The following is a 24,901-nucleotide window of genomic DNA, read 5'->3' as shown; positions in this document are numbered from 1 at the left end:
TTTTTTCTAACTACGTGCAGATCACGTCATGTTTTTCTTTTTCAAACCTTAGAATACTAGATCTGGACCAGATCTGTGCATGTTAAATACATGGCAGATCAGTCCAGTTCCATGGATCTATGGCACACTAGAATATATATATATATATATATATATATATATATATATATATATATATATATATATATATATATATATATATATATATATATATATATATATAAGAACATATATGTATATACTTATAGGTATTTTTATTTCAAAATAGATTTAGATAAAAAAGAAAAACACCTTAATTTTAACCATAAACCTTAGAGTAAATATTCATATTTACTCTTTCTCATAGGTTTTTGTTAAAATCTTGCATTAAATACAAATTCATACTCTTTTTTCTCATTCGAAACAAGAGAAAAACCCATACCTTAACCGTAAATTAAAAGAAAACCGAAAAACAATGGGTTGCTTAGAGAAAAAACCTTCTTCTTCTTTCTCTTCTTCCTCTCTTTCTTTCTTTTTTCCTCTTTCTCTCTCTCTTTATTTCTCTTTCTCCCCCTCTCTCTCTCTATTTTTTTATCATTATATAGACAACTAGGGGGTGTGACGCCCCCCTCTCCAGCCCCTTCTAGATGGGTTGGAGAGATAGAGCTCTCTCTTTTTGGGACACTCTCACTTTCCAAAAATTTTAAAATTCTTTTCTTTCTTGATTTTTCAAAGTTTTTATTTTTTTTAAAAGTCTTTCTCAAATCTTCTTTAGCATTCCTTAAGACCATTAAGGACTCTACTAAGGACACCTAATTAGTTTCTAAAAATTACAATTCAGAATTAATTCAAAGTAATTAATTAATTAATAATAATTAAATGTTTAAAAAATTTCAGAGGGTACCTTATTCCTCTGAGAGTCTTTTTTAACTCAAAATAACCTCAATTTAAATATAAAAAGTAAATTTAAAGCTGAATTTTCGTTGGGTATGAGTTTTGGATCTGAATTCATATTTAAGATCCAAATTCAACCCTCAATTGGATCCTGTGTTGGATTAAATCCTAATTAATATGGGTCTTGGATAGAGTCCAGATCCATATTAATTTGGATCAAAAGCATTGGATCCAATCTAATCCAAATTAAGACTTATCCCGTTGAGTCAAATTTTTTCAAAAAAATGTGATTTTCGGGCTAGCCGTAGCCCGAATTCAGAAAAATAAAATATCATTACACTTAGAATATTGAGACGCATCCAATGATATGTAACTTTAATTTTGCTTCTGAATTTTGCTAAAAAATAATTTAAATTTTGCTTAATTTTTACTTGAATTTAAAGGTTGAAAATAAAACTCTTTATCACCTTTCGATTGGCTTATCTCGACCTTGTTGATGACACATGAGCTAAGCTCAAAGTCAAAAGACTTCGACCTAATTAAGATTCTACCGATTTTTTTTTATACTTAGCCAAATTTTTGAAAGTTTCAAATTCAACTAAGCGGTCTTACAACCTCCTAAGGTAGGCATGGCATTTTCGGGGTTGGGGTTTTATTTCTTTTTACCCGAGATAACCCGAACTGGAAATCGTCTTCTCTAATGTGACGGGTTTGGGTGCAACCTGATGGGTCGGATACCCGACCCGCTGACAGACCTAACTAAAATCCTCCTCGCTTCCCTTACTCGCCCCGAGAGAGAGAGAGAGAGAGAGCTTCCGTGAGCTCTCCTGACCCTCTCTCTGTTTTCTCTGCAATGCCTTCGTCTTCCTCACGATGAAGAAGATTGAATGGTTGCTACGGCGACGCACGGAAGACGCGCTACCGAACTTCTCGGACGATGAAAGGAGCAGCGCGGCCTTTTCGATGATCTACGTCCCCGTCTTCCGCTTCTCCTCTAGGGTTTCGATACCTCAATGCTTCTTCTGCGACTGAGACACAGACGGTTTCTCGGCGCTGCCCCTTTCCACCAACTGGCGGCGAACGTCTCCAATCCTAACTCCCCCGAGGTAACTCCAGAGATCCCTAACTCGTGGATCGTTAAGGTCATCAGCTCTCTTTTTGCGCACGCGAGCCGGCGTTCTCCGCCCGAAGCCCGGGCGAGATTCCTGCGTGAACTGCTGAATCCGGAGGTTGCTTTTGATGTGATCAAGAGCATGAACGATCCGATTTCGACATTGGAGTTCTTCGAATTCACGGATGCGGAGCTTGATTTTGATCATTCTGTGCACGCTTATAATTTTCTTATAAGGAAATTTAGTTCTTTAGGGTTTTGCGATGCGACACAGAGGGTTTTTCGCAGCATGAGAAGGAAAGGCCATTTCTTGGGTGCGTCCAATTTCGGTTTTCTGGTTTCTTGCTTGGCTCGGTCGGGTGAACTTGATGCCGCGATCGCTTTGGTTGCCGAAGCTCGGGAATGCAAGTGTAGGGTGGGCGTGGTTACTTTCAATCTTTTATTGAATCTTTTGACCAGGAAGAACCGGGTGGGCGAGGCGGTTCGTCTACTTAGAGAGTGTCTGGGAACGGTTTTTAGTCCGGATACTTGCACATTTAATATCATCATCAGAGGGCTGTGTAGAATAGGAAAAACTGATGAAGCATTTGATTTTCTCTGTGAAATGAAAGTTTTTAGTTGTTCACCTGATACTATTACTTTTAACACTCTTATAGATGGGTTATGTCGAGTTAATGAAGTTGTTAGAGGGCATGCTCTGCTAAGAGAAGCTTTCTCAAGTAAGATTTGTAGCTTGGATGTGGTTTCATATACATCTGTTATATCAGGTTATTGCAAGGCGGGAAGGATGGAAGAGGCTGCCAACTTATATACCGAAATGGTCGGTTGTGGGAAGAGACCCAATACAGTAACTTACAATGTGCTTATAGATGGATATGGAAAGGCCGGTGATATGGCATCTGCGAAGAGGATCTACGAGCAAATGATCTTTCAGGGATGTCCTCCAGATGTGGTCACTTTTTCGACTTTGATAGATGGTTACTGCCGTAGTGGACGAGTAGAAGATGCTATGGGTGTTTTGCATGAAATGGGCTGCCAAAATCTTTCGCCAAACGAGTACACTTTTGCCATTCTTCTCAATGGCATGTGCAAGGAAAATAGGTTGGATCAGGCTCGCAATCTCTTGAGGCAATTAAGATTAAGTGATCTTGTCCCCCAGCCATTTATGTACAACCCTGTGATAGATGGGTTCTGCAAGGCTGGCAATGTGGATGAGGCAAACGTGATTGTCTCTGAAATGGAGGAAAAGAGATGTGCCCCTGATAAATTGACATATACCATCTTGATAATTGGCCATTGCATGAAAGGGAGGATGACTGAAGCTATTAAACTGTTCCATAAGATGTTGGCAGTTGGTTGTATTCCCGATCAAATTACTATGATATCTCTAGTTTCACGCCTTCTAAAGGCTGGGATGCCAGCCGAAGCAAACCAAGTTGTTCTTACAGTTTCAGCTAAGGACTTGGACCTGGATTTAAATTTTTTTCAGAAAAGTTCTTTGATAGGAAAATCTGCAGAAATTCTGGCAGCTGTTTGATCAAGTTGCTCACTTCTCATGAAGTGCTCACCAGTCCCGGTGCCCAAGTTGTTGATAGAAGTCTGCTAAATCTTAACCAATTTGTAGTTTATTGGATGTTATGAGCGACATTCATTTGGGCACGATCTTGACATAACAAGCTTCCAACAATTGGCAACAGGTACATTATTTTATTTTTGAGCTTCATGCTAATTAAGTAATTATATTTCCTTGCTTTAGTTAACTGTTGCTATATTCATGGTAATCTCAATCAGTTACCTGTCAGGATAAAATGATTGATCTTCTAGATGACTTGCTGAATGCTTTTGTCATTCCCAGGTTATTGGTTATATATGGGTGTGCTGTTGTGGAATTTCTCTTAGGCACTGGATCATCATATGTAATGTGTTAGACAGTTTGGATTTAGCCTGTGGTTTCTTGTTGCTAGTAGGTAAAAGCACTCATTCTACGATATTTCTGTTTTCTTAAATACAAGGTTCACAGCTTCGTTAAACTTAAGTGAATTGATATAACCAACATGATGAAAAGCATCCTTATGGCATCTTATTGTAGCACTAGGAATTAAAATTGAATATAGAAATGAAGTTGGGTATCATAGAAAATCCTTTGCCCTGGTGCATGTAACGTGTTCTGGAAGCATTAACTGAGGACTCTCATGTCCTATAACGTGATGGTTTTCTACTAATACATGGTTATACCGTGATCTTGTGTCAGCTATGGACTATGTAGTCAAAAGCGCCGACTAGGTGCCTAGTTGGGCTAGTCGCCAAAAAACCTAGGAATCGGTGGGATTCTTACCCCCTTCTAGGGTACCGATTTTTCTTACTAGGCACTGACTAGGGTGCCTAGTCAGTGATTACAGTAAACTGCCCTCGCCTAGGCATGAGGGTAGTTTAGTCTTTTTTTTTACTTTTTTTTTTTACAGAAGGGGGTGGGGGGTTAAAAACCCTAACCCCCCTTGTTTTTACTTTTCACCGTCTTTCTCTCTCTCTATCTCTTGTCACCCTCAATCAAGAAGAAGAAGAAGAAGATGGAGGTGGAGGAGCCTCCTCTCGCTCTTGTCAAGGTGCACCCCGCCTTCCTCTCTCTTTGCCTTCTTCCTCCTCCCTCCTCTTCTTCTTCTTCGCCTATCTCTCCTTCGCCACCTTCTTCCTCCTCCTCCCTCTTCTTCTTCTTCTTCCCTTGTCTCTCCTCCTCCCTCTTCTTTTTCTTTGTCTTCTGCCTCTCCTCCTTCTCCTTCTTCCTCCTTGTCCCCCTTCTTCTTCTTCTGCTGCTTCTTCATCGGCAGAGAAAGAGAGAGACAGAGAGAGATGATTCTGTGTGTGTTTCTGTGATTTTTTCTATAAAAATCTGAACCATGTTTAGTATTAGTAGTGTGTGATTTTCTGTATTACTGATTATGTCATGTGTGTGTTATTCTGCTTCTGTAAATTTGTCTGTGAAAGGCTAAAACTGAATGTGTGATGTTTGTTTGCATGCATGTGTATTTTTCTATGGATTTTCTTGTAAATTGTGTATTTTATAACTTTTTTAATTGGGGTACCAATTTATGTAAATTGTGTTTCTGTCCATGTTCTCATATTCGAGGCTACAACTTGTGTAAATTTCTGTGAATTTTCTAGGCTTCATTTTAAGATTTTTTATTTATCTTTTGTTTATTTTTTTTTCAATTGTTCTTAATTTTTGTGCAGCTTAATATAACAGGTTTCTATGCTTGACAAATAGCAATATTTTATACTTTATGTATTTCATTGTTGATTAATCTTGTATTGCATGTGTGTTTGCTATTAGTTTTAGGCTTTTAGCACTGCATTTGTAAATTTTTATTTAGTTTTAAAGTGTTAATTGGAGTATTGAATAGTCCGCCTAGTCTCTAAGTGGTCTTTTTGGGGGTTCATCAACTAGGTACCGACTACCGCTTCTGGCTGTTAATGTAAATATATATGTATATTATATATTTATATATGTTTACATGTATTTCTGTACGTAAGTATCCTAGGTGCATTTTGGTTTTTTCACATGTACAAAATTCATATGTATTTTTATCTTTTTCTATTTCATTTTTTATTGTTGTAAATATTCCCAACCTCAAGGGTCTTATCGAGAATATCCCCAAAAGAGTCGTTGGGACTCTACCCAATGGCTACATTTCTAGCTGTTGGGTAGGTCCCAACGGCTCCTTTGAGCCTCTCATTTGTGTATAAATATGGGGTTAAACCCTAACCATTGTATGTGTTCTTCAAGGGATTATTCCCCAATAATATTGATCATTTTTATGTGTCTTCTCAGCCCATAAGTGGCTCATTCTTGTGTTTTCATGTGTTGACCTATAAGAAGTCATATTCAGTATTTTCTTGCCCATAAGTGGTACATCAAGGCATATACTTCAGCTTGTAACATGGTATCAAAGCCTATCGACTCCTTGGTGATATTCAACTCTTTCTCAAGCATATTTTGAAGTGGCGTGAAGATCGGGCATGCCTCGGGAAGCGTATCTACCAACCTTCTTGAAGATTGATCTTTTTATGAATGCATAGAGACATGGTGTTTCAAAAAGAATTGAAAGTTTGCTTAAGTATTTATTCCTTTTCCTCTATTCTCTCTTCTCTCTTGCTTTATATTTTTTGATTCCATGCCCAACAAAGAATTGGTGACGGTAGTCCAAATCAAATTTGATGGAAAGAACTACAATTTATGGGCTACCGCCGTTAAAAGAATCCTTATTGGCAAAAGATTATTGATGGTTCCGCAATAGAACCACAACTCACTCTCACAAAATCTATTAAAAAAAAGGATGAAACCATTAAGGAGGAATTCTTCAAAGGAGAAGAAAAGGAAAAAGCCTTTATAGGTTATAAGAAAGTTTTGAAAGAATGGGAAATTGCCCATGCCAAGGTACTTTCCTTATTTATGGGAAGTATGAATGGAGACATATGTGAAACTGTTTTGAAGTTCGAAAGAGCCAATGAAGCATGACTCTTCGTTAAATAAACCTATACTCAATGCGATATTGCATTTAGATGGGAGCTTGAAGACAATATACACAATTATAAACAAGGTGAGAGGAGTATTAGAGAGTACTTTGTCTCTTTAAAGAAGTCGTGGGATCAAATGGCTAAGTTAGAGCCCATTTGGGAGATTCCCAAAGTTGCTCGACTTTGAAAAAAGCAAATAAACAATGAACAATTTTTTCAATTTATGAGAGAATTGTGACCCGAGGTTGAACAAATGAGAAGTTTGTTCAAGTATGCATGAAAGAGATTAGATTAAGGTCTTAAAGTGAAATAAAATAGGTTAAGGAAAATGTGTTGGCCGTTTCAAAATCGGGAGCCATCACCCATACATACAAACCCCCACACTTTTATAAGAACAATAACTATGGTAAGAATCTTGTGTATGAGGGTAAAGGAGATGGAAGGAAAAGATGTATTTTTTTGTCATAATTGTGGGAAACCAGGTCATATCAAACCATTTTGTCCGGAATTCAATAATAAAGATGAAAAAAATGTTGCTTTGGTTGGAACTTCACAAGTTGATCAAGACTCTTTAAACAAGACAATTTCAAACATGTCTCTTTCTTAACTCGTGGAAGCATTGCAACCTCTTCTCAAAGGGCAATTCATGACTGGTGTCGTCGTCTCTTCCTCTTCTCCTCCAGGTATGACTTCTTGGCTTTTAGATTTGGGTGCATCATTTTATATGACATATGATAAATCTATACTTTTCAATTGTAGAAATTCTACTAGTAAAAGAAATGTTTACACTGCCGATGAAACCTCTCTTGGTATTAGTGAAATTGAAAATTTTGAAAAATGTCCTAGTTTTAATATTCCTCAAATAAGATTTGTTCCAAAACTAAATCTAAATTTAATTTATGTTTTTCAAATTACTGATCATGGATATGGAGTCTCATTCACTTATAACCAATGCTTAATACATGATCTTCAATCTGGGAGCCAGATTGAGGAAGGGCATTGAGAAAGAGACTTGTATTATATGGATCAATTGAAAATCCCTCTCACAACTTTTTACCTTATTGTTCAAAAATTGGATAAAGTTTTGTGACATCAAAGGCTAGGACACCCTAGTATGCATAAACTATCCAATATTCCTCATCTAAGGATCTTTTCTAATGAACAAATCTCATGTACTAATTGTATTCTTGTAAAAATGAAATCAATTTCATATCAAAAGGAGTCTTTTTCTACTACTAAACCTCTTGAATTAATCCATTCTGATGTTTGGGGTCTTGCCCCTATTTCCTCCAAGGAAGAATATACTTAATATGTTATTTTTTATGGATTACTCCCGCTATACTTAGATATATTTTCTCAAACATAAATATGAAGTATTTGAGAATTTTAAAATTTTTCATAAGCTAGTGACATTTCTTAAAGACCAATATATCTATTTTTCGTTCTGGCTCAGGGGATGAATACATGTTTTCAACAATATCTAAGAGAAAATGAAATACTTCATCAAAGGTCATGTGCTAATACGCCATAATAAAATGGTTTGACCGAAAAAAAAAACATCGGCACATAATAAGGACTATTAGAACCAGAGTTATCAGAAGCTTCTTAGATAGGTGGGAAGCTCGCTTCGGAAGCACGATACTCCACGCTTTCGAAACTTGATGAAAACCTCGATTCCCCCACGCTTCTCCTATGCTTTCCACATGCTTCATCTATTCTTCTTATATGTTCTCCTACTCAACTTTTCATGTTTTTTTATGTGTTTTCTTTCACTCTTCTCACTCACTTTCATGTATTTTCTCTAAATTGGTAGTCATCATTTTTAGATTTTGTTAAAATTTTAATTCTTACACTAAAAAAATCATGAAATTTATTATTAGTCACTTTATTTTAGTTTTTATTTGTGTTTCATTTTGATTCTCATTCAATTCTTATATTTCTTTTTTAATATTCCTCGCTTCCCACTTCCTATACATTTTAAGATACATCGCTTCTCGCTTCTGCTTCCCATATCGTTTCCTGCTTTCGCTTCTTAGTCTGGCAATCTTGATTAGAACTCTTCTCATGTCTAAAAGTGTTTCCAAATATTTTTGGGCTGAAGCAACTCTCACCTTCGTATATCTTATGACTACCTTCTTCAAAAATTCAAAATCTTTCAACAACAACAACGACAACAACTACGCCTTCATCCCAAAACAATTGGGGTCAGCGATATGAACCAAAAAAAGAAATTCATTTTGGGTCTTCCACATGAATCCTTTTCCTCCAATCATTTCTATCCAATGCCATGTCCTCGGTGAGGTTCAAAGCATTCATATCCTTTCCTATCATCTCCATCCAAGTCTTCCTAGGCCTACCCCCACCTCTTTTAACTAATATATTTTCCCATTTCTCCAACCTTCTAACTGGAGCATCATTAGGCCTTCGCCGAATATGTCCAAACCACCGTAAACGACTCTCTTGCATCTTATTTTCAATGGGTGCAACACCTACCTTCTTACGTATCTCCTCGTTCCGAATCTTATCTTTTATTGTATTTCCACATATCCATCTGAGCATCCGCATCTCAGCTACACTCATTTTTTGAATATGATGTCTCTTGGCAGCCCAACATTCCGTACCATATAGTAAAGCGGGCCTAATAGTCGTCCTATAAAACTTTCCCTTCAACCGCAATGGCATTCTACGACCGCACAACACTCCAGTTGCACTTTTCCATTTCATCCACCCAATCTTTATCCTATGATTTACATCTCCATTAATTTCTCCATACTTTTGAATGATGGATCCCAAATATTTGAAATAATCATTCACCGGTATTTCTTGCTCACCAAGCTTCACTACACTCCCATCACTACTTCGTTGCTTACTAAACCGACATTCCATATATTCAGTCTTACTCTTACTCAACTTAAAACCTCTAGCTTCCAATGTCTGTCTCCATAATTCTAACTTAGCATTAACCCCAGCTCTAGACTCATCAATCAAAACAATATCATCAGCAAACAACATACACCACGATACATTTTCTTGAATTGATCTCGTAAGCTCATCCATCACTATCGCAAATAGAAAAGGGCTTAAAGCGGATCCTTGATGTAACCCAACCGTTATCGGAAAATTGGTTGTCACCCCTCCACAAGTGCGGACATTGGTTACTACTCCTTCATACATATCTTTAATTATACTAATGTACTTGAAAGAAACACCTTTCTTCATCATTGTCCACCAGAGAACATCCCTAGGTACTCTATCGTATGCCTTCTCTAAATCAATAAAAACCATATGCAAATCTTTGTTCCTCTCTCTATATCTTTCAATAAGTTGTCTAAGAAGATGTATAGCTTCCATAGTTGATCTTCCAGGCATAAAACCAAATTGATTCTCTGATATCCTGACAACCTTCCTCAACCTAGACTCAATCACCCTCTCCCAAAGTTTCATAGTATGACTCATGAGTTTTATACCACGATAGTTTGTGCAATCTTGTATATCACCCTTATTCTTATATAAAGGCACCAAAGTACTCTTCCTCCACTCATTAGGCATCTTATTTGTTCGCTAAATCAAGTTAAAAAGATTTGTCAACCATTCTAAACCTTTCTCTCCCAAGCATTTCTATGCCTCGATAGGTATACCATCTGGGCCAACTGCCCTTCTTGATTTCATTTTCTTCAAAGCCTCTGCAATTTCTTTCTTTTGAATCTTGCGCATGAAGTCACGATTTATCTCATGAAAAGGAATGGAGAAGTCTCCAAGATCTTGAGCATGACTATCATTAAATAGCTTATCAAAATAATCTTTCCATCTCTCCTTAATCTCCTCATCTTTGACTAAAACCCTTTGCGTTTCATCTTTGATGCATCTAACCATACCCAAATCCCTCGATTTCCTATCTCTCATCTTTGCAAGCCTATAAATATCTTTCTCGCCTTCTTTGGTATCCAACTTGTCATAAACCTCCTTATATACCTTAGCCCTCGCGTTTCGAACTACTTTTTTAGCTTTCTTCTTTGCTATCATATACTTCTCCAAACTCTCATTATCACGACTCTTACTTAGATTTCTATAACACTCTCTTTTAACCTTAATAGCTAATTTGACATCCTCGTTCCACCATGATGTATCCTTACCTAGTGGTGCACCGCCTTTAGACTCACCCAATACCTCCTTAGTCACTTTTCTCATGCCACCCGCTATCTTATTCCACATTGATTCTGAATCCTCCTCGCGACACCAATCAACTTCCTTAACTACTTGCTCTACAAACATTCCTTGTTTAGCTCCTTTCAGTGCCCACCACTTAATTCTAGGATCTATCCTATGTCTATCCCTTGTGCGGCATTGTCTAATTCTAAGATCTAAAATTAAGACTCTATGTTGTGTAGCTACACTTTCTCCCGGTATAACCTTACAATCGATGCAACAACCCCTATCTCTCTTTCTAAGTAGGAAAAAATCTATCTGACTCGTATTAACCCCACTTTTAAATGTTACTAGGTGAGACTCCCTCTTCCTAAACCAAGTGTTTGCTAAGATCATATCATAGGACAAACAAAAATCTAAAATCCTTTCTCCACTTTCATTTCTTTCTCTTATACCATAGCCTCCATGGATACTCTCAAATCCATCCCTACTAATGCCTACATGTCCATTAAGGTCACCGCCGATGAAAAGCTTTTCTCCATAAGATATCCCTTGTACTACTCCATCTAAATCTTCCCAAAATTGATGCTTAATGGAATCATCTAAACCTACTTGAGGTGCATCAAAATCTTTCACCATATGAAAAAATTTATGTCTCTTGATTATCATAGACTAAGGATCTTTGGGTGTAAATACTTTGTTCTTACCCATAAGAATGATAAATTATCTCCTAAAACAATTTCATGTATATTCTTAGGATATGGAAAAATCCAAAAAGGGTTTAGGTGTAATGATACTAAAAATAATATGCTTTATGTTTCTAGGAATGTCACATTTGTAGAACAAGAAAATGGTTTTGACACTGACACATCCAAAGATGAAAGTGAATACAAGTTTTTAGAAATATCCCCACTAAATAAAGACATTAATGAGATAACTTGCAACAAATCTCAAGCTAGTGAGTCCCACAATCATTCAAATGTCATTCAATGTCAAAGAAGACAATATAATGAACAACTAAATGCTTTGGTAAAATATTTAAACATAAAAGAACAAAAAAACACAAGAATTAGGCACTTAAAGAGACCAGGAAGATTCCGAGATAGATTTGTGTCATATGAATCTTTTGAACCTCACTATAGAGCTTTTTTTAGCAAAAAAATATTCATACTTTAAACCTTCCACATATAATCAAGCAAGGGACTATCCTGAATGACAAAACGTAGAGCTTTAAAAAAATCTCAAACTTGAAAATTATCTGATATACCAACCAACAAGAAATCAATAGGATGTAGGTGGGGTTTTAAAGTCAAAATTAAAAGTGATGAATCTCTAGAGAGACATAAAGCTAGGTTAATCGTCAAACGATATGCTCAAGAATATGGTATTGACCAGAGTTACCGGAAGCGCCTAGGTAAAAGAGGGAAGTGCGCTTCAGTATGGAAAACACGCTTCCCTTTAATGGGAAAAGTGCGCTTCCCATCACGCTTCCCCCTCGCTGTCACCGTGCTTCCCCCATTTTTTTCATTTTTTTGTATTTTTATTATTTTTATTATTTTTTATTTTTTTCGCTTCCCCCTCGCTTCCGAGACACTTCCTAGGTCGCTTCCGAGACGCTTCCCGATTCACTCCTAAGTAGTCCCACGCTTTCCGCTTCCTAAAATTTTGAAAGTGCCTCACTTCCCGCTTCTTGTATCGTTTTCCGCTCCCGCTTCCTCAGCTGGCAACCATGGTATTGACTATGATGAAAGATTTGCTTATGTAGCACGTATGATTACTGTTAGAATTCTCATAGCCATTGCCTCTGTTAAGAAGTGGTTAATTTATCAAATGTATGTTAAAAATGTTTTTAAGTGGTGATTTAAAGAAAGAAGTTTACATGGATCCACCTCCTGAATATAATGTTCCTAAGAAAAATATTTTACGCTTTAAAAAAACTTTGTATAGTCTTAATAAGCTCCAAAAGCTTGGTATGATTGATTTAGTTCTGTTATGCTTAAACTTAGATATACTTTCTATTATACTGACACTACTTTGTTAAGAATTCCGCTGCAGGTGTTGTTATTTTGTTACTTTATGTTGATGATATGATCATAACTGGAGTAAATAAACATGGAATAGATCAAGTTAAATTTATTCTTAAGCAAAGTTTTGAAATGATTGATCTTGGCTTTTTGGGATTTTTCTTAGGGATTGAAGTTGCATATTCCCCTAAAGGGTACCTGTTGTCTTAATCCAAATTTGTAATTGAAATTATTGATAGGTCTGAAATTGTTGACGACAAAAGAGTAGATATTCCTGAAGTGATAAATGCAAAGATGAAAATTGATGATGGAGAACGTATAGATGATCCTACTCCATATCGGTAGATATTTGAAAATTTTTGCTTTTAAAGGATTATTTTTATCATCGTCTTCTTTTAATTTAATTGCTTATTCTGATTTTGACTGGTGGGATCCAAATGACAAACGCTCAACTACTAGTTTCTGTGTTTTTTTAGGAGATTCTCTAGTTTTATGAAAATGTAAAAATCAACAGAAAGTATCTCTCTCATCCACAGAAGTTGAATATTGAGCTATGATAACTACTACAACTGAAATTGTATGGTTGAGGCGTCTTCTCAAAAACATGAGAGTGACCGTGATAGAGCCATCAAGACTATGTTGTGATAACAATAGTGCTATCTATATTATTGTAAATCATACTTTTCATGAGTGCACTATGAAATGAAATGGGGATCTTCGAAACACGAGCTTTGATTAACAAGAGCAAGTGTCAAGAATGACACTAAAGCATAACCCTTAAAAAGGGTATAACTGGAAACAAAATAAAAATAAAAATGTATTCTTTATTGATATGAAAAACCAATTGCTTAAGAAGCATTAGAGTGAAATACAAGAGGGGCTGCACCCCTTTATATACACAGCTGAAAGAGGACTCAATAGAGCTGTTGGGCACGGTCCAACAGCTCTATTTAGAGCTGTTGAAATGTGTCAGTCCAACAGCTCTATTAAGAGCTGTTGGACTGTGTCAGTCCAACAGCTCTATTGCTAGTCAAGTCTGGACAGGACTTGACTAGCAACAGTCATTCTAGTTCAAACTGAACTAGATGACATAAAGACAAAAAATAAAAATAAAGGAAAAAAAATACAGAAAAGAAAGAAATTAAAAATGTATTTATATATATAATAATATAATATTATTATATATACATATATGTACAGTTTTACATTTTAACACTCCCCCTCAAACTTACGGTACAATGAGCGAAAGTTTGTCTAAGAGAAAGTGAAATCGGGGAGCAGCGAGAGGCTTTGTAAAGAGGTCTGCTAACTGATATTCTGAAGTGACATATGGCAGATCAATTATCCCGTGTAGATATTCCTCTCTGACGTAGTGACAATCCATTTCGATGTGTTTGGTGCGTTCGTGGAATGTTCTGTTACTGGCAATGTAGATCGCACTTTTGTTGTCACAACACATTTGTGAAGCCTTTGTTGCTTCAACTCCCATGTCAGCAAGCAGTCGTCGGAGCCAAACTACTTCCATGGTCGTGGTTGCCATGGCTCTGTATTCAGCTTCGGTGGATGAGAGAGATACCTTCTGCTGCTTTTTACACCTCCACGAGATTAATGATTCCCCTAAAAAGACACAAAAGCCAGTGGTTGAGTGTCTGTTATTGGGATCACCTCCCCAATCAGCATCAGTATATGCAATTAAATCAAGAGAAGAGGAGGAAGATAAGAAAAGTCCTCGTGAAAGAGAGGACTTGATGTATCTGATAATACGCATGACTGCTCCCATATGAACAGAAGTAGGAGCATGTTGAAATTGACTTGCTGTATGAACAACATGTGCTATATCTGGTCTGGTAATGGATAGATAGGAAAGTGCCCCGACAAGCTGTCTGTAAGGAGTAGGGTCTGCAAGAAGTTCTCCATCATCAATCTTCATTTTAACATTAACAACTTCTGGAGTGTCAACTTTCTTATCATCAGTAATACCAGACCTGAAAACAATATCAAAAGCAAATTTAGTCTGAGATAATAAATATCCTCTAGGAGAATAAGCAACTTCAATGCCTAAAAAATATCTCAACAAGCCCAAATCAGTCATTTCAAAATGAGATTTAAGAAGTGTTTTGATTGTTTCAACTCCCTGTTTATCGCTTCCGGTGATGATCATATCATCCACATAAAGAAGAAGCACAATGATTCCTGCATCAGAATTCTTAATAAACAAAGCAGTGTCAGTTAAACAAAATTGAAAACCAATATCAATCATAACACGACTAAACCTATCATACCAAGCTTTTGGTGCTTGTTTAAGTCCATAAAGAGCTTTTTCTAAGCGAAGGACTTTACCCTTAGGAATACTTAGACCAGGAGGGGGTTCCATATATACTTCTTCAACTAGCTTTCCATTTAAAAAAGCATTTTTGACATCCATTTGAAAAATAGACCATTTTTTTATAGAAGCTAAGGCAATTAAGGTTCGGACAGTAGTCATACGAGCCACCGGAGCAAAGGTTTCTTCATAATCAATCCCATATTCTTGGGCATAACCTTTGGCTACTAAACGGGCTTTATATCTTTCAAGAGTACCATCACTCTTGGTTTTAATTTTATAAACCCATCGACATCCTATAGTTTTCTTCCCTGGAGGAAGATCTTGAATATTCCATGTAGAAGCCTTTTCAAGTGCATCTAATTCAACTTTCATGGCTTCTATCCATTTGATATCATTTTTTGCTTGAAAATATGTGGATGGTTCTTCATATGAGTGAATTAATGCAATAACTGCCCTATATGTGGGTGAGAAAGACTCGTATGATACAAACTTTTCTGGAGGCCTCGAGATTCGGGATGATTGTCTAGTTGGAATGTTAGAATATTTCTCAAGTGCACATGGAGTATTAGACTCTTGTCGCCTGGAATATTGAATACTAGTATCTCTATGAACTTCTTCATTTTCAACATTAAGATCAATAATTCTTGGATCATCATCAAAGTTACAATCAAGGTCATATTCATCAGATGTTGATGTTAGATCTAGCAAAAAGGAGTACTCAGTGACGTCTTTTAATTTTCTAAAATCAAAGAAGCTCTCCTTTTCAAGAAAGGAAACATTTCTAGACACATATAGTTTATTATTTTTGAAGTCAAAACATCTATAACCTTTCTGGTTTTCAGCATATCCTAAAAAGGCACAGGGAATCGCACGAGGGGAAAGTTTATCATTTTTGTCAGTAAATATGAAACATTTGCACCCAAATATTCTTAATCTAGAGTAGTCTGGAGAAATGTTCATAAGTTTTTCAATGGGAGTGATATTTTGTAACGAAGAAGATGGCATCCTATTAATGAGATAGGTGGCAGTTAAGGCAACTTCTGCCCAAAAGTCTTTAGGGACTTGATTTGCTATTAATAAAGTTCTAGTGGTTTCTATAATATGACGATGTTTTCGTTCTGCCAGTCCATTTTGTTGAGGTGTATAAGGACAAGATCTTTGATGTGTGATGCCATGCAATTTAAGATAATTTTGAAAATCTGTGGATAAAAACTCTCCCCCTGAATCTGTGCGAAAAATAGTAATATCATTTTGAAATTTGTTTTTAACCATATTATTAAAAGTTTGAAAGTATGAAAATACTTCAGACTTATGTTTGAGAAAGTACATCCACGTATGTCGGGAGAAATCATCGACAAAAATAACATAGTAAACAAATCCTCCTTTAGAAATTACTGGTGCAGGACCCCAAACATCCGAGTGTATTAATTCAAGTGGTCTTGAAGAGAAAAAGGTTCTGTTCTGAAATGGTAATCTTTTCATTTTGCCGAGAATACAATCTTTACAATCAAATGATTCAGAGTTACAAAATTTCCCTAGATTTGGAAAATGTTGGATTTTGGCTATATGTGGGTGACCAAGTCTCTTATGCCACAGTTCCAACTCTATTTTTTGAATATTATAACAAAAAGCTTTCTTCGGCATTTCCAAAAAATCCATGTAATAGAGTCCTCCTTCTCTATGGCCTTCCCCAATCAGCTTGCCTGACTGGCGATCCTGTACCCAACAACCATGAGAAGAAAAAGAAATATTACACCCATAATCAGAAATTTGAGATACAGATAAAAGATTTAAATTTAATTTGGGAACATGTCTAATTTCTGGAATAAAAAAATTTTTTGTTTTATAAATTTTTTCAAAATCTCCTATTCCTTCTATTTCAAGAGAAGTCCCATCAGCAGTAAAGACCTTTGACACACTTGTTTTATTTTTAACACATTTGGATAGACTTTGATTATTTGGGGTCATATGAAAAGATGCACCAGAGTCAAGAAGCCAAGAAATTTTACCTAAATCAGAAAAAGATGAGGCTGCTGCGTCGGTTGAAGCTTCAGATGAGGAAGAGGCACCTTTGATGAGAGGCTGAAGGATCTCCATTAGTTGGGCCAGGGAAACTGGTGCATCCTGATCTTTAGGCTCTGATCCAGCAATTGCAGCTCTTTTTTCTCTCAGCTCCTTAAGTTTGGGACATTGTGGCCTGTAGTGTCCCGGTTCATGACAGTGATGACAAATAACTTTCTTCTTATCATAGTCACCATTTTGTCGGTTAAAGTGAGGAGGCCTATATGATCGAACATGATTCCCTGGTCTAGACACGGCTAAAACGGAATCATCTTCAATTTTTAAAGAACCTTTCCGAAGACGATTTTCTTCCATTGTTAACTCTTCAATAGTTTCCACAATAGAAGGAATTTTTCCCCGGTGAAGTAGGGCCGATTTAGTGGTTTCAAATTCCGGCCTTAATCCAGTGATAAACTGGTAAAAATGTTCAACATCGAGTTGTTTCTGACGAAGCTCGATGTCTTCGGCACAATGCCACTTTGGTTCTAAAAGGGAAAGTTCTTCCCAAAGTTCGGACAACCCATTGTAATATTCACGAATAGTTTTGTCTCCTTGTGTCATCATTCGAACTTTTTCTTGGAGGTTGCACACGTGTGCAATATCTTTAAGGGAATACATATTCTTAAGGTATTCCCATGCCTTATCGGCATGATCAAATTTGGCAAGACTTGAGCATTTTTTAATGTCAACGCTATTGATAAGCCATGACATTATCTTCGCATGAGATATTCTCCATTCTTTCCATTTCTTCTCGTATGAGGCAATAGCCTTGATTTTCTCTTCTTCCGATAGAGGGACGTCTTTATCTCCCTCCTTTTTAGTAAGAGATAGCTTAGGTTCCGAATCGGAACCATCCACAATCCCCCATAAGCCTTTTCCCCATATATGGTGCTTCATGATTGAAGCCCATGTTACATAGTTCGTATCGCTTAGTTTCATAGGCATGATGGTGACTTTATCATTGTCATTCATCGATTACAAGGAGAGAAAGAATAGGGATAGAAGAGAAACAAGAAGGAAAATGAGAAAAAAAAAAAACAACAATACAACAAGATGTGAAATCTTCTCCAATGAAGTGATAAAACACTTCTCTTCAAGTGGCGAACACTTTTGCAAACGGGCACGGAAACCGAGGCAGCTTTTCCTCAAGATTTAGTACTTCCGCGGCTTTGATACCATGAAATGAAATGGGGATCTTCGAAACACGAGCTTTGATTAACAAGAGCAAGTGTCAAGAATGACACTAAAGCATAACCCTTAAAAAGGGTATAACTGGAAACAAAATAAAAATAAAAATGTATTCTTTATTGATATGAAAAACCAATTGCTTAAGAAGCATTGGAGTGAAATACAAGAGGGGCTGCACCCCTTTATATACACAGGGGCTGCACCCCTTTATATACACAGCTGAAAGAGGACTCAATAGAGCTGTTGGGCACAGTCCAACAGCTCTATTTAGAGCTGTTGGAATGTGTCAGTCCAACAGCTCTATTGCTAGTCAAGTCTGGACAGGACTTGACTAGCAACAGTCATTCTAGTTCAAACTGAACTAGATGACATAAAGACAAAAAATAAAAATAAAGGAAAAAAAATACAGAAAAGAAAGAAATTAAAAATGTATTTATATATATAATAATATAATATTATTATATATACATATATGTACAGTTTTACATTTTAACACACTAAACATATTGAGATGAACTGTCATTGTGTCCGCGAAGAATTTTTTAAGATGACCATTTCACTGCCACATGTGACTTCAGAATATTAGCTTGTAGATTTCTTCATAAAAGCCTTGCCTTCTCCAAGGTTTCATTTTTTATTGGGCAAACTTTCGGTGATGTCACCGTAAGTTTGAGGGGGAGTATTAATGTAAACATATATGTATATTATATATTATATGTGTTTACATGTATTTTTGTATATAAATATCCTAGGGGCATTTTGGTCTTTTCACATATACAAAATTCGTATGTATTTTTATCTTTTTCTATTTTTCTATTTCATTTTTTATTGTTGTAAATATTCCCAGCCTCAAGGGTTTTATTGAGAATATCCCCAATAGAGTCGTTACATTTCTAGCCGATGGGTAGGTCCCAATGGCTCCTTTGAGCCTCTCATTTGTATTTAAATATGGGGTTAAACCCCAACCATTGTATGTGTTCTTCAAGGGATTATTCCTCAATAATTTTTATGTGTGTTCTCAGCTCATAATTGGCTTGTTTTTGTGTTTTCATGTGTTGACCCATAAGAGGTCATATTCCCAATTATTCTCTTGCCCGTAAGTGGTACATCAAAGCAGATACTTCAGCTCCTGACACTAGCTACATAGGGTATGAAAGTTGAAAATGTTAGGGTCTTGTCTTGTCACAATTGGCCTGCTTTGTTACTCCACAAGTTGCCATTTGCGGTGCTTTAGCATTTCACCTGGAAAAAGCTCAAAAATTGAAAATCATGTAATTGTTATAGTGTATTCTGAAGGTAATACACTTTTTTGAAAAGTAAGGATGGGTTTCTTCATTTTGATTTCTTTATGCTTTTGAACAATTTTATTGTTTTGTAGCATTTTGTCCACCTTAGTGTGTATAGTATATCATTACAACCTAGAAAATACATATTGATGTGTAATCTTCATAAGACATTTTGAAGTAATGGTGTTAAATCAGTTCTTTTGCTGGTACTCTTTTGCCAGAAACTGGATATGATTTTAATGTCTCTAGCAAAGGATGAGATGTTTAGGAACATCTACTATGGTCTTGTGAGTCCTCACAACACCTGCACTTGTGCCAACCCCTATGGCAGTGAATGCTTCTAAAGACACAATATAGTCTGTAATAACTAGTAGATTGTGGGTAATGCAGAGCATGGTGAACCTTTATATATATATATATATATAGGAATTTCACTTCATGTCCACGGGGATACTTATTATATCCTTAAAGGCCATCTTTTATGTGCGACTTGTTTATGCTTATCTATCCTTTGCAATGATTGCCTTTTTTACCTATCAAGGTTGTAAGTATCGTATCGTAACCTGTATCAGTTGGGCCCAAAATAAGTATCTTATCGTATGGTAAAAAAATCATAAATTTTGAAAAAAAATTAAAAAATTCTAAAAAACCCAGAAAAAATAGCAAAAATTCTAAAAAATCATAACAAACAATAATGAAATGCACAAAATACAACCATAAAATCACATATGCATTTATGTCTCTATGAGCGCTCCAACGTCTCTTAATATAGCTGTTGGACTACAGTCCAACAACATTTATTATTATAGCTGATGGACTATAGTCCAACAACATTTATTATAGCTGTTGGACTACAGTCCAACAACTATTTGCACAGTCAAGTTCCAACAAGAACTTGACTGGATCAAATATCTAGTTTCTATTGAACTAGATGCTAAAAAAGAAAATAAAGAAAAATAGAAAAAGAAAATAATAAAAGAAAATATAATAATATTAAATTATATATATATATATATATATATATATATATTACAGTTTACATTTTAACACTCCCCCTCAAACTTACGGTACAATGAGCGAAAGTTTGTCTAAGAGGAAGTGAAATCTGGGAGCAGCGAGAGGCTTGGTGAAGAAGTCTTCTAATTGATATTCTGATGTAACATATGACAGATCAATGGTTCCATGTAAGTATTCCTCTCTGACATAGTGACAGTCCATCTCAATGTGTTTAGTGCGCTCATGGAATGTCCGGTTGCTTGCAATGTATATCGCACTTTTGTTGTCACAACACATCTTTGAAGCTTGCGTTGCTTTAGCTCCCATATTCGCTATCAATCGTCTGAGCCAAACAACTTCCATAGTGGTGGTTGCCATGGCTCTGTATTCAGCTTCGGTGGAGGAAATAGAGACTTTCTGCTGCTTCTTGCACCTCCACGAAATTAAGGTTTCACTTAGGAACACACAAAAACCAGTAGTTGAGTGTCTATTATTGGGATCACCTCTCCAGTCAGCATCAGTATATGCAATTAAATTTAATGAAGATGAAGCAAACAAGAAGAGTCCTCGTGAAAGAGAGGATTTTAAGTATCTAATAATACGCAAAATCGCTCCCATGTGCACGGAGGTGGGAGCATGCTGAAACTGACTGACTGTATGAACCGCATGAGTTATATCTGGCCTAGTAATGGAAAGATAAGAAAGAGCTCCAACAAACTGTCTATAAGGAGTAAGATCATCAAGAAGTTCTCCATCATCAATTTTCATTTTAACATTGACAACTTCTGGAGTGTCTACTTTCTTATCATCTGTAATTCCAGACCTGGAAATGATATCAAGAGCAAATTTAGATTGAGATATCAAATACCCCTGAGGGGAATAAGCAACTTCAATGCCTAAAAAATATCTTAATAAACCTAAGTCAGTCATTTCAAAGTGAGTTTTAAGAAGAGATTTGATATTTGCAACTCCCTGTTTGTCGCCTCCGGTGATAATCATATCGTCCACATAGAGAAGAAGAATAATGATGCCTGCATCATATTTCTTAACAAACAAAGCAGTGTCAGTTAAACAAGGTTGAAAACCAATATCAAGCATAACATGACTAAATCGGTCATACCAGGCTTTTGGAGCCTGTTTAAGACCATAAAGAGCTTTACCCTTAGGGATACTAATACCAGGTGGGGCTTCCATGTATACTTCTTCAACGAGATTCCCATTCAGGAAAGCATTTTTGACATCTAATTGAAAGATAGACCATGTGCTAATGGAGGCCAAGTCTATTAAAGTTCTAACAGTGGTCATACGGGCCACAGGAGCAAATTTTTCTTCATAATCGATGCCATACTCTTGGGCATATCTTTTTGCTACTAAACGGGCCTTATATCTTTCCAGGGTCCCATCACTTTTGGTTTTGACTTTGTATACCCACCTACAACCTATAGGTTTCTTACCCAGAGGAATATCTTGTATCGTCCAAGTATTGGCCTTTTCTAGTGCATCCAATTCTATTTTCATGGCTTCTATCCATTCTATATGATTTTTTGCTTGAGAATAGGATGATGGTTCAACATATGATTGTATTAATGTAATGGCGGCCCTATACGTGGGTGAAAAAGATTCATAAGACACAAATTTTTATGGAGGTTTAGAGATTCTAGACGTTCTTCTAGGTGAGACTTCAGAGTATTTTTGTAATGCACATGGAAGATTTTGCTCTCTACGTCTTGAATATTGTAGACTAACATCCCTATGGATTTGTTCTTTATTATCATCATTTTCAACAACAATAGGACTTTGATCATTGTCAAGGTCACATCCAACATCACATTCATTGGATTTTGAAGTTGGATCAATTAAAAACGAGTATTCAGTGACATCCTTGGATTTTTCAAATTCAAAGAAGCTTTCTTTTTCCAAAAAAGATACATTTCTTGACACATATAATTTGTCATTTTGAAAATCGAAACACCTGTAGCTTTTTTGATTATCAGCATATCCTAAAAAGGCACAAGGGATTGCACGAGGAGAGAGTTTGTCATTTTTGTTGGTGAAAACAAAACATTTGCATCCAAAGACTCTTAATCTAGAATAATCTGGAGTTAAATTAACAAGCTTTTGGAGTTGTATTCTTTAATGAGGAAGATGGCATCCTATTAATGAGGTAGGTGGCAGTTAGGACCGCTTCAGCCCAAAAACTTTTTGGAACTTGATTTGCAATTAGCAATGTCCTAGTAGTTTCCATAATGTGTCGATGTTTGTGTTCGGCTAGGCCATTCTGTTGTGGAGTGTGTGGACATGATCTTTGATGTGTAATACCATGTAAATTGAGATAGTCTTTGAATTCGTTGGACATAAATTCTCCCCCTGAATCAGTGCGAAAAACAGAAATATCATTTTGAAACTTATTTTTAACCATTTTATGAAATATTTGGAAGTTAGCAAAGACATCAGATTTATGTTTAAGAAAATAAATCCAAGTATGTCTAGAAAAGTCATCAACAAAAATGACATAATATGTATAACCACCTTTGGAAATAACTGGTGCGGGGCCCCAAACATCCGAATGTATTAACTCAAGTGGTCGTGAGGAAACAAAAGTTCTACTAAGAAATGGTAACCTTTTCATTTTGCCAAGAATGCAGTCTTTACAAGAAAAATTTTCAGAATTACAAAATTTTTTCAAACTTGGAAAATATTGAATTTTAGACATATGAGGATGGCCAAGCCTTTTGTGCCATAAATCCAATTCTAATTTCTAAATATTATAACAAAATGCATTCTTGGGTAATTCCAAAAAGTCCATGTAATAAAGTCCTTCTCTATAGCCTTCCCCAATCAGCTTCCCTGAATTGCGATCTTGTACCCAACAACCATGAGAAGAGAAGGAGATATTACATCCATAATCAGATATTTGCGAGACAGATAAGAGATTCAAATTAAGTTTAGGGATATATCTAACTTCTAGGATAAAAAATCTTTTGGATTTTTGAAGATTTTCAAAACATCCTATTCCTTTACTTCAAGAGATGTGCCATCGGCTGTAAAAACCTTTGACACACTTGAGTTATTTTTAAGACATTCAGATAGACTATTAACATTTGGGGTCATATGAAAAGAAGCACCAGAATCTAAAAGCTAAGGAAAGTTACCTGGACCAGAGAAAGATGCAACTGCCGCTCCAGTTGAGGCTTCGGTTGAGGAGGATACCCCTTTGAGAAGAGGTTGAAGGATTTCCATCAGTTGAGCCATAGACACAGGTGCATCTTGATCTTTTGACTCAGATTCAACAGATGCAACTCTTTTTTCTTCTCTTCTTTTTAACTTTGGACATTGAGGCCTATAGTGCCCTGGTTCATGACAATGATGATAAATAACTTTTCTTTTATCAAAGTCGCCGTTTTGCCTTCCAAAATGAGGCGGCTTGTAAGTATGAGTATGATTCCTCGGTCTAGATACAGCTAAAACGGAGTCATCATCAACTTTTGGAGTACTTTTTCTAAGTCTATTTTCCTCCATAGTGAGCTATTCTATAGTATCAACAATAGAAGGAATTTTTCCATGATGTAATGGGTTGATTTGGTGGATTCAAACTCCGGCCTTAGACCATTCACAAATTGATAGAAATGTTCCATATCGAGTTGCTTTTGGCGAAGCTCGATGTCTTCGGCACAATGTCATTTGGGCTCAAGAAGAGCCAACTCTTCCCAAAGTTCGGACAACTCATTATAATATTCTCGAATAGTTTTATCTTTTTGAGTCATTGTCCAAACTTTATCTTGTAAATTGCATACATGTGCAATATCTTTAAGGGAATACATGTTTTTGAGGTATTCCCAAGCCTTATCGGCATGCTCAAACTTAGCTAGACTAGAACATTTTTTAATGTCTATGCTATTGATGAGCCATGACATAATTTTTGCATGCCCTATCCTCCATTCTTTCCATTTCTTTTCATAAGTGGCTAACGCCTTACTCTTCTCTTCTTCCGTTAGAGGAATCTCTTTATCACCCTCTTTCTTGGTAAGAGATAGTTTAGGTTCCAAATCGGAACCATCCACTATACCCCATAAACCTTTTCCCCAAATGTGGTGATTCATAATCGAAGCCCACATTACATAGTTAGTATCATTTAGCTTCGTAGGAATGATGGTGATCTTATCATTGTCATCCATCTTTTACCAGGGTAAGAGAGGAATAAATAGGAGGAGAGAGAGAGAAAAATAAAAAGAAAAGAAAAAGAGTAGACAAAGGAATAAGAGAGGATACAAAACAAAATTTTTTTGTAGCACAAGTTCGCCTTTCTTCAAACAAATCTTCTTGAGCCAAGAACAAGGTGATGAAACACCTTTTGTAAATGTGGCACGGAAATCGAGGC

The 24,901-nt window shown here is 36.3% G+C and overlaps 1 protein-coding gene across 3 annotated transcripts in view; it reads left to right on the top strand.

Moving 5' to 3' along the window:
• The first annotated feature begins 1,659 nt into the window (after positions 1-1,659).
• The window catches only part of LOC149846023 (uncharacterized), a 37,164-nt gene continuing 13,922 nt past the window's right edge, over positions 1,660-24,901 (top strand). The window contains exon 1 of one of the 3 annotated variants that reach the window (XM_089996121.1): positions 1,660-3,681. In XM_089996121.1, coding sequence (XP_089852247.1) covers positions 1,887-3,521 — 1,635 coding nt within the window. In that variant the 5' untranslated portion in view covers positions 1,660-1,886 and the 3' untranslated portion in view covers positions 3,522-3,681. The remainder of the gene's footprint in view (positions 3,682-24,901) is intronic. The other 2 variants (XM_089996122.1, XM_089996123.1) reach the window with 2 other exon arrangements.

This window comes from Nuphar pumila, chromosome 2, assembly GCF_984573655.1.
Source record: "Nuphar pumila chromosome 2, dmNupPumi1.hap1.1, whole genome shotgun sequence".
Lineage (NCBI taxonomy): Eukaryota > Viridiplantae > Streptophyta > Magnoliopsida > Nymphaeales > Nymphaeaceae > Nuphar > Nuphar pumila.
This window is presented reverse-complemented; position numbering and strand designations above follow the sequence as displayed.